This window comes from Colobus angolensis, unplaced genomic scaffold, assembly GCF_000951035.1.
Source record: "Colobus angolensis palliatus isolate OR3802 unplaced genomic scaffold, Cang.pa_1.0 Scaffold103, whole genome shotgun sequence".
Taxonomy (NCBI): domain Eukaryota; kingdom Metazoa; phylum Chordata; class Mammalia; order Primates; family Cercopithecidae; genus Colobus; species Colobus angolensis.
Window position 1 is genome coordinate 527,217 of NW_012111253.1, and position 11,117 is coordinate 538,333.

Here is an 11,117-nt window from a genome sequence, read left to right on the forward strand (position 1 = left end):
TATCTGGGTTGCAAATACTTCATCTTAGTCATTTGTTCTTAAATTGTGTTTACAGAAAACAATGCTTTAAGTTGGAAGTTTTCTAACTTCAATTTTGTCCTAGGTTTTAACTTTCTTGATGTGGGAGGGTTAACTCTAGTGATCTTCACTTCCTGACTCAAAGGGTCAGGCTGTGATGGAGACTCATTTAAATGGCTTGTGTGTAGGGGTGTCTGGAAGACATTTTGGATCTTATGATAATTATTTTACTAATGGATAAATTAGAATATTTAACTTACAAAGATACAAACCATAGGGCAGAATACATATTATGAATATTTAATACAGAAACACTGAGACATGTAGGAACAATCGCATTTTCTTTAGTGTATGAGCAAATCTAAATAATTTTGCTAGTGGATTAGCGTCAAAAACAGTAGAATATTGCATGTAACATTGCTCTTCTCCTCCTTCAAAAAAACCTCAGCCGAGTCTGCCCATCAACTCTACCCGGGACTTTTTCATAGGCTAGACGTGGTTTTTTGAATTGTGGTACTTGTGAGTACATAAAACCTGTTAAAAGTAGAAAAAGGAAAACCATTTTATTGCTCACAATAGTAAAGTATAGGTTTTTTTCTTTTCCTTTTTTTTTTTTTTTTTTTGAGACAGAATTTTGCCCTTGTCACCCAGGCTAGAGTGTAGTGGCACAATCTTGGCTCACTGCAACCTCTTCCTCCTGAGTTCAAGCAATTCTCCTGCCTCAGCCTCCCGAGTAGCTGGGATTACAGGCACCTGCAACCACGCCTGGCTAATTTTTTGTATTTTTAGTAGAGACACGTTTTGCCATGTTGGGCAGGCTAGTCTCAAACTCCTGACCTCAGGTGATCCACCCCCCTCGGCCATTCAGAGTGCTGGGATTACAGGCGTGAGCCAACACGCCTGGCTGAAGTATAGGTATGTTTTCCTCACTGTTCAAATGGATTTTGTGTCTTCATCATCTATCTACAAAGTGTCAAAATTTCCCACTGGGATAAAATAATAACTATTAAAAAGTGTGTTTTTAACATAAATGCCTCTGAACCTAATGGCCCGGTATTAAAAATTAGTGATAAATGCATATATTTTTATGCTCATGCCTTGTACAAGTAGTTAAATCTCCCTGGATTTCAATTTTCTCTTCTGTGAAATGAAAAGTTATAATACGCAATCTCTAAGTTCTCTTCTAATTTTAACATTTTTAAGCAAAAACAATCCAAAATGGTTGGGGAAGCAAGTCAGGCAGGGCTTCCTAATTCCTGAAAGTTTCCAGTAAGTCCTCATTAATTAGGATATAAATTAGAGGCTCATTTTGACAGACTTTGAACCTGAAACAAAGACATATTGCCTGGTCTCCGTGCACCTTGTATCCATTTTTGTGGTGAGAGTGTATACAATTCTGTCAGTTGTTTTTTTTTTATTCTTCTTTTTTTTTCCTGGTTTGCCCTTGTATTCCTGACTGTGGCTTTTTTTCACTTGGGCTAATTTTCTTCTCATGAACATATACCCTCTAGGGAATACCATTTTCACTAGGGACATATTTCTTTTCAGGGAGAGATTATGTGTTTAGGAATCTATCTGTAAATTCATGTCTTTAAAGGCATGTCTGGAAAACAAATCTTTAACTCCAATTGAGGAGCTAAAGAATCCTAAGTAAACAAGTAGATGAAATACAAGGAATATTAATGATGACAGGACCTTGGTCCTTCGCTGTAAAGCTGTGGGAGAACCTGGACTACCAGTAGCATGCTGGTAAATGTTTAACAACCAGCTCTCGGGGTGGTGTGGGGGAAACAAGGAAAGGCCTGATTTGTAGCATCTGCCAATTTTTCTGATATGAAGACCCCCACCATGGCTGATTTTAAGCTACCAATGTGATAGAAGCAATGTTTTTTTCTGGCTATCAATCTCTCACAGCCAATTCTAAAATTTCTAAAAATGCTTAAATTTCTTTTTCTATAGCTGCCAGGAAGCTTTCCCATGAAATGAATGTATATTTTGCACCTATTTAATAACTCCAATTTATTATCCATATATTATTATTCCTATGTTAGTATCCATGTGTTCAATTATAAAGCACACACAAATTTCCAGTTAACCAATACAAAGTGTCCCAAGTACATTCACAGATGAAAGCAGTTTTGAAGAGATTACCAGCATTTTGGACATTATAAGCAAAATTCACTACATCCTTGCCAAGTTGGATAAAGAATCATCATTAATAAATGGAAGGAGTAAATAATAAACTGACCACAATGCAGTTGTCAGAAATAACAAAAGTTCAAAAAACCCCAACAACATGAGAAAAACCCCACTCTTGGCTGAAAGAAAAAATTTATAATAGATCAATAAGGAAAAAATAAAAATTAGAATACCATATTTAAAAATAGTATTAGTAGCTCATATTCAGCTGCCATTCCGGAGTCTTTAATATGCCATTTTTAATACTCTTGCTTTTAAGTTTTCCCTCATGAGCTTGATCCTTGACCCATAGCTGTAATGTGAAATTTATTCTAAGCCCTGATGAATGATAGGTGGTGATCATGTAAGAACTCAGCTTATATGGCTTTTTTATATATGATACATTTACGTGAAAAATCCCAGATTTGGATACTTACAGAGGCTGATTATGAAATCAGTAAAATGGAAAACTAAAAATCATGAAACAGTTTCAATAATTATCCCTGGGGATATAATCTCATAATTGCAAGAGTTAGGGTACCATTATTGAAAAGTTTAAAAGGCAGGGTGGGGTGCAGTAGTTCACACCTGTAATCCCAGCACTTTGGAAGGCTGAGGCAGGCGGATTGCTTGAGCCCAAGAGTTTGAGACCAAACTGGGCAACATGGCAAGACCTTGCCTTTACAAAAAACACAAAAATTAGCTGGGTGTGATGGTGCGTGCCTTTCGTCCCAGCTACTCAAGAGGTTGAGGAAGGATGATTCAGCCTGGGTGATACAGCAAGACTCTGTCAATAATAATGATAATAATAATAATAAGTTTTAAAAGCAATGTATTTTGTTAAACAGACATGACAAAAAATAAAAATAAAGCAATGTAGTAAGCAATTATATCATGGAGATCCCATATATACACTTCAGGACAAATGGAAAATTATCTTGAGGTTATGGGTTATGCTAATGGCTTTGGATAAATTTTCCAGGGCTGTGCCAATATTAATTCAAAAAGTGTTGTATCTTAAACAATGTATTTGGAGGTAATGATGTACAATGGAAACCAGTTAAATAAAATTTGTCATATTGAATGTAGATATTAGTATCAAAGAGTCATGTGAAATGTTTGAATAAAATTATTTCATGGAAATAACTTGGAAATTGGAAGAAATTAATGTTTCTAAATTGACATTATTTTATAGAGTATGTGATTTAAAAAATATAACTAAATTAATGAATTAAAATATAGGTAGATGTTTGACTATTCTAGTCATATACCTATAAGCTTTAAGCTTTTTCTAACATTTAATGTTAGAATTTATTTTAAAATGACTTCTGGGTCTTCTCATTGAAAAAGGGATAAAATCTTATGGGAGATTATATACTGGAGTGCCCTGTGTTCAAGAACATATAGTAATTCACATGTATATTTTGTTTCAGAGTAGAAAAATATGAAATTTTCATCCAGTTTATGAAGTTAGCCTAACCTTTATGTCAAAATGTGATAAGGCACAAATAAAGAACACAATCTAATATCATGAATGTGGACATGAAAATCATAAATAAATATTAGCTACTGTATTTAACAGCGTGTTAAAAGAATCTCTTAGGCCGGGCCCAGTGGCTCACTCCTGTAATCCCAGCACTGTGGGAGACCAAGGCGGGTAGATCACTTAAGCCCAGGAGTTCGAGACCAGCCTGGACAACATAACAAAACCCTGTCTCTACCAAAAATTGCAACAAATTAGCCAGGCATGGTGGTGTGTGCCTGTAATCCCAGCTACTTGGGAGACTAAGATGGGAGGATCACTTGAGCCTGAAAGGTAGGGGTGGCAGTGAGCCGATCATGCCACTGCACTCCAGCCTGGGCCACAGAGGGAGACCCTGTCTTCCAAAAAAAAAAAAAAAAAACATCTCTTAGACAAGGTAGCATGAAATATTAAATAAAACAAAAATATAAAAATTTAAAAAAAGAATCATCCCTCAAAAACCAGTTATGTTTATCACAGAAATGGCAAAGATAATTTAATACTAGTAAACCTGTGAATATAATCTTTGACATGAATAGGTCAATAGAGAAAACACATTTGACTTTTCCCAATATGTACTAAAATGAGTTTGGATAAAATTTAGCATCTATTTTTCACAGAAGTTTTTACAAAACTAGACACAGAATACTTCCCATTAAAGTGAGGAACCAAACAAGTTATGACTATTAAACTAGAGCAAATCCAAGTATTACAAGTCCTGGAGCTCTTATACAATCTGGGAGGTCTTTTTAAAACAAAACAAAGAATACAAGATTTTCCTGGCCCCTCTCAGGCCTCACAAAAAAACCTATGAAAAAAAGAAGTTTGAAACTTCAGCTTCCCTCTGCCCTCCCCTTTTTCTCCTATCCCGGGGAGGGCCACCTTTGTATGGCCGTTAGAACTTAATATTTTGTTTTAGATGCTTGGGCCAGTGCAATACGAAATGACACTGAAAGAAAAGCTAGAATCACTAGAAATAAGAAAATTAAATTGTTCTTTTAAAAATTTGATATGCTTAAATGTTCAGACAACTCAAAAACATCCACCAGAATGGAGCTAATAATAGTGCCTATTTAATAGAATTGTTAGAATTAAAGTAAATAATCCAATAAAGGACTTAGAATAGAGACTGGCACCTAATTAGGCTCTTTTAATAGATGTTAGTCAATTAAATATACCTACCCCACAAAGAGGTTAATTTTCTAATTCACTGATTCCTCTGTTTAATCTTTGTTGATTTTAGTCTCCTGCTTTACTTATAGTTGCACTGCTTTTATTTTTAACTTCTTAAGTTGAATGCTTAGTTCACTTAAGGCTATAAGAATTTAACACAGTATATTTTCTTTGCATTTATTTTAGAGTTTAGATTTTCTCTTTTACCCAACAGTTATTAGAGAAGTTTTTTAAGTGTAGTAATTAAAACAAAAAAAAAAAAAAGTTAAATTTGGAGATGGTTTTCTCTTTTAAAATTAAATTTGAGAGTAATTTTATCAACTATTGGATAGTGTTACCTGTTAATGATTCCTTGTCTCCTGAGTTAAATGAAGATTCAGGATGCCTTTTCTGTCCTAAACTTTTTCCAGCTCTTTGGTAGAAATAAAGGCTGTTGAATTCTTTTTGATTTGCATTAGAATCAGAAGCACAAAATAAATCCAAACTGGGGACAGATGGTAATTCTCTCCAGAAAGTCTCATCATTTGAACTTTCACATGTGAGGACTTCAAACTCATCTGATAGACATTTTTGCTGATCAGTGAATAAATTACCTTTCTGAGAGTACAATTCGTTACATGTAGTCTGCTCTGCACCATATAGTAAGTTGAACGGGTGATTCTCTTGTTCCCATATATTTTTCTTTAAGTTCCAATGAAGAGGAGAATGAGAACCCTCTAGTGAAAAGATAGGGTCAGATACTTCTTTACTTATGAAACCTTTTGCTTCATGTGTTCTCCTTTTCTGAGAATTTATAAAATGGGGGACAATTGACACTCTCTTCTGAGCGTCACTTGGTGATTTTATAGTTTCACAGTTCATTTGTGTTAAACCCAAAGAAAAGACATCTGACTCTGAATCACTGTGGTTTAGAAAGGAGTTATAAGCCGGTCGTCTCCTTGATTCTATATTAATTAGAAAAGGAGTATTCTGCACTATATTAGGTTTACAACTAGAGTCTTTCCAGTAGCTGGTCTGATTGTATGAAGTTACAGGTGGTAAAAAACCTGAGATTTCCTTTAGTTCCATAATGGAAGAGTTGTCATTCAAAGTGGTGGTTTTGTCTTCCTGCACTGTCTCTCCTAATCCTAAATACTGATAATATTCATTATGTTCTTGAATGACAGAGTCTAAATCAGAAGCTGAACTCCGAGAAGGCAAGGTACTAATCCGATTCCTATTGTCCTGAGGTGATGAAATTTGCGGTGATTTTGTTACAGAAGAAGAACTAATCTTGAATAGGGAAGTGATGCTACAAAAATGCTAAGAAATGAATTAATATAATGCAAACATCAGTTTAGTAAATATGAATAATGATGCTTATCTATATGGAAAGAAGGCAAAATATAAATAAGTAGTCTATTCATAGATATTACATTGATCCAGGTATTAACAACGTGAAATTATTAGGTTCTATTAAAAGCAAAACTCATTGTAATTCATACATATTTTCTAATCACTTGTAATAGATTTTTTAATAGTCTATTTTTCAAAACAATTTTAGGCTCACAGCAAATACAATAGAATTTTTAGTTATACAATTCATACATGAATACTATTTCCTTGATAAGAATTTTAAAATATTACCAGTAAGGCTAAAGTTACCTTTACAGCTACAATGAAGTGTGTGTTAGGACTGTTTGGAAGAGGTAATGTAAATACATGTGAATAGGGTATATAATTGAATTTTCTGTGAGCACAATATTCCAAAATGATTTAAAGCTGATTATATTGAATTTATCTGTATAAAATAGCTTTAGAATATATAATATAGGCTGGGGTTTATGGCTTATGCCTGTAATCCTAGGATTTTGGGAGGCCAAGGCTGTTAGATCACCTGAGGTCAGAAGTTCAAAACCAGCCTGGCCAACATGGTGAAACTCTGTCTCTACTAAAAGTACAAAACTTAGCCAGGTGTGGTGGTGCACACCTGCAGTCCCAGCTGGTCAGGAGGCTGAGGCACGAGAATCGCTTGAACCCAGGAGGTGGAGATTGCAGTGAGCCGAGATCAAGCCACTGCACTCCAGCCTGGGTGACAGAGAGAGACTCCATCTCAAAAAAAGAAAAAATACTGTAATCCCAGCACTTTGGGAGGCCGAAGTGGGTGGATCACCTGAGGTCAGGAGTTCGAGACCAGACTGACCAACATGGTGAAACCCCATCTCTACTAAAAAAAAAAAATTCAAAAGTAGCCGCGCATGGTGGTGTATGCCTATAATCCCAGCTCCCTGGGAGGCTAAGGCAGGAAAATCTCTTGAACCTGGGAGGCGGAGGTTGCAGTGAGCTGAGATTGCACCATTGCACTCCAGCCTGGGCAACAAAAGTGAAACTCTGTCTCAAAAATAAATAAATAAAATATAAAATAAAATGTATAATTGATAGCTAATGAAAAGTCTGTATGAAATTTAGTTCAAGTAAATTATTTCTTTGCTATTTGAAGTCCAAAACAATTAAACTTGTATACCTTCATTTAAAAAATCCTATTGTAAGACTAGATACTCAAATAGAAAGGAAATAAATTCCTATCATAATACAGGTCTCAAATAACTAACCTTTAACACTTTTTCTGGGACTTCAGGTAGGAGTTCCTGAAGTTGACACAGAGTTGCTAATAATATCCAATGCAGTGAAGGTCCTTTATTTAGCATGAGCTGAGCCACCAATGGGTTAACACATGGAAAATCAAGTAAGTACATTTCTTCCTAGAAAATAGTTTAAGAAATAGTCAGTAGTCTTTTGAAAGTGATCTATTTTATTCTACAAGTACGTACATTTCTTCCTAGAAAAGAGTTTAAGAAATAGTCAGTAGTCTTTCAAAAGTGATCCATTTTATTTTACTCGTTGCAGCGGATTAAAATTTTTGTCATTGTACCTACCACTCAATTTGAGACATTTGGGGGAAAAATGTTACCAGAAAGTAAATTCAAATACAGGGTTTTATATTTGCTTTCCAAATATCTAATTTATACATTTAGAAAATATACCTCAGATGGTGAAACTTCAAGCCAGGATTTATCCAACCATTCATGAGGATCTCTCTTTGAGGTCATTAAATTGTGGTCAGCAATTTGTCGAATTATCAAGGCAGTTGCTTCTACTCCTGGGGCAATTACAAGCTAAAAAATATTTTTTTATGTTAGGTTATAGGAAATACTAGGAAGCAAAATATAATATTTTTTTAAAAAGTTTGTAATTAGAAGATAAAATTAAACAACAGCAGATTCTAATCTTTAACACTATTTTAGATAGAAACTATTGGTTTATCCTACATCCAGGACATTTTATTTATGAGGATAACCAATTTTCCTTCCTTATTTAAATGTGATATCCTTGTATTTTTAATTTTTGGAACTAAATCATTTTCATTTCATTTGGCATTTAGTAATAGAGTCATTAAAATATAGTGTTATATTTCAACTATATTAGAAAAATCAGCAATTTGAATATCACTAGTAATACTACTATTTTGCTGTTTCCAAAAGTTAAACCTAATAGTTTTCGATTAAAATAATAATTTTAAAAATATAGTACAAGATTTTTCAAAGACAAAGTTCAAAAATAAGGATACTTATAAATGAATTTGATCTTGTATTCAAAAAAGAAAAAATAAGGTTTTGATTTAGAGTAGTCATTCCCAGCATTTTGGGAATTGCTCATCTAATATTGGCTTACTGATTCTAAGATACCCCTGCCAAAAATGTGGTGTTTGTGTATATTACACAATTCTAAAAAATATTTTCCCCATTAGTACAGTAGTAAGAGAAAAAGTAAAGAAAAAATAATTTCATAATATCCTCTGTTTCCTGTCTGACACTGTTTTCCTCTATTCCCTTCTCTCTTTTGAAATGTCAGCCTTCTTCTGCTGCTTTCATTTCTTTCTTTTCTTCTTCATCTTTTAAATTTGATTGAAGGAAAGATAGTTCATGAGTTAGCAGTTTAATGTGAACAGAGAAATACTGCTCCAAATAATTGTATCTTGGAAATATAAATATCCTGTACCATAGTGGAAATTTAGTAAACCGTAGAAATCTCACAAAATAATTATGATTTTTTTTTCCTTTTATAAGAATAACAAATACAAAACGGTTAGTACACACCTCGGGAGTACATGCATTTTAAAGGATTTTCTTTAAATGACATTATATAGGGCGAGTACACAGAAATACATTGTTCAATTCCAAATGTACTTAATTGCTACTTTTGGATGTTTTGAGAAGATATGACACTTTCATTTAAATATATAAACTTTATTTTAACCCTTTTCCCATTTAGGAAAAAAAAGTGCAGCACTCATTTAATTTTACATAAACATGCTCTTTGAGGCTGAAGCAAATCTGACTGATTTTCGATGTGAAAATAAAATATAAAAACTGTGCTTGGAGTTATTTCTAAACAGAACTAACATCAGAATCATCTGAATCATCAGCATTTTCTGTTTCAGAAAAATCAGATTCATCAATAGACTCTTTAGCCAACAACTGTTTGAGAATGATGTTAACGTCACAAGTAGGAATGCTATGTTTTCTAGGATTTGACATTTTTAGGGATTGAGAATTACTATATTTTGTAATGGAAATACCACTGCTAAAATTAGAATGCAATAAATAGAAAGATGTCTTTTGTTTCCTAAGTTGATATACTAGAGTATGCAAAAATAATCATAAAAACGAGATATTGCGTGGCAAAGTTATCTCGGGGTAAACACTGCAGCAACAAGCCTGGCTGGCAAGGATTCTCAGGGCAAAGGGAAAAGGGTTAAAAGTCATAATTTTATGATGGTGGTAATGACGATTAATTTATTAGGGCAGGAATTCTGGGGATCATGGCTAGATTTGGAAATTCAGGAACCTCCTTAATTTGTTTGAAAAATTTTGCACGTGTTTATGCATTTTCCTGCAAAGACGGTTCATAAGAAAATTATAGAACTTTTAAAAAATTGGAATAACACTTAGCATAACACTACTAGCAGTATTTTCTTTTAATTTAAGAAAATGTTCTTAAACTTCCTAATACTTCCTTGATTTTCAGGTCCTTCAGATGCCTGAAAATAAAAAGGTGCTAATGGTCCTGATGTGATCTAAGAGATCAAAAGCCATGCTACTAAATAAAGTAAGGTAAAGCAACAATACGTTCTAAAATAGTATGAGTCCAGGGGGCCTCCTTTAATACAACAATGTCATCAAGTCAGGAAAACAGGAGGCTTATGAGTACTGAGGACATACAATAAAGTAAGAGCAAATTGACCACAGTTGCCTCTCAACATCCATTGAAAAAATGACCTGCTTTTTAGATTATTATGTAAAACCTGAAAAGCTTTTAGAATAGTTTGATCCAGATGGAAATAGACTTGTTTGGAATGGATTGCTCCTAGGCAGTACTCCTATTTCATCCCCAAATGCCTTCTTTGGATCATGCCCTTCCTGGGCCATGTGACTGTACTTGAATATAGGATCATTCACTGATATCACATGCCCCATGTATAGAGGAAAAAATTTTTCTAAAGCATATTTTGCCCGTAATGGTTTACCCTGAGCTGGGAAGAGAAGAGGCTAAATAAGTGGTAAGACCTCACTAGAGACAAATTTACATTTGTCATTCACTTATGTAGGTAACTTTTCTAAGAATTTTATTTTTGTTTAGTATGCAGCACAGAAACAAAATTATCTGGAATTCCAGTTCAAACAGATCATTTGTTGATTTTCTTAGCAAGTGGTACTTTGATTGAATTCCACTTAGTAGACATTTATTGAATGTTTTTGCTTTGTGCAAAGCACTATGCTAGCTGCTAGGTTTTACAAATAAAAAGAACCTCATTCTTACCCTTCAGGGTGGAAGATATATGAATAAATATCCCCATACTGTAATAAAGATATGAAGTATTAGCAGGAGAATGGAAGGAGAGATGATGTATCCTGAGAGAGTAGGATTGGGGCAAGTTTCTTTCTTTCTTTTTTAATTATTATACTTTAAGTTCTAGGGTACATGTGCACAACGTGCAGGTTTGTTACATATGTATACATGTGCCATATTGGAGTGCTGCCCCCATTAACTCGTCATTTACATTAGGTATATCTCCTAATGCTATCCCTCTCCCTTCCCCTACTCCACGACAGGCCCCGGTGTGTGATGTTCCCCATCCTGTGTCCAAGTGGTCTCATTGTTCGATTCCCACCTATGAGTGAGAACA

The 11,117-nt window shown here is 34.2% G+C and overlaps 1 protein-coding gene across 3 annotated transcripts in view; it reads right to left on the reverse strand.

Moving 5' to 3' along the window:
- Window positions 1-302: 302 nt before the first annotated feature.
- The window catches only part of LOC105511568 (chromosome unknown open reading frame, human C9orf84), a 105,099-nt gene continuing 94,284 nt past the window's right edge, over window positions 303-11,117 (reverse strand). For all 3 annotated transcript variants that reach the window (XM_011941735.1, XM_011941730.1, XM_011941742.1), the window contains 4 exons: window positions 7,915-8,046; window positions 7,483-7,632; window positions 5,230-6,193; window positions 303-552 (listed from right to left, as the gene is read on the reverse strand). In XM_011941735.1, the coding sequence (XP_011797125.1) occupies window positions 452-552; window positions 5,230-6,193; window positions 7,483-7,632; window positions 7,915-8,046 (1,347 nt within the window). In that variant the 3' untranslated portion in view covers window positions 303-451. The remainder of the gene's footprint in view (window positions 553-5,229; window positions 6,194-7,482; window positions 7,633-7,914; window positions 8,047-11,117) is intronic.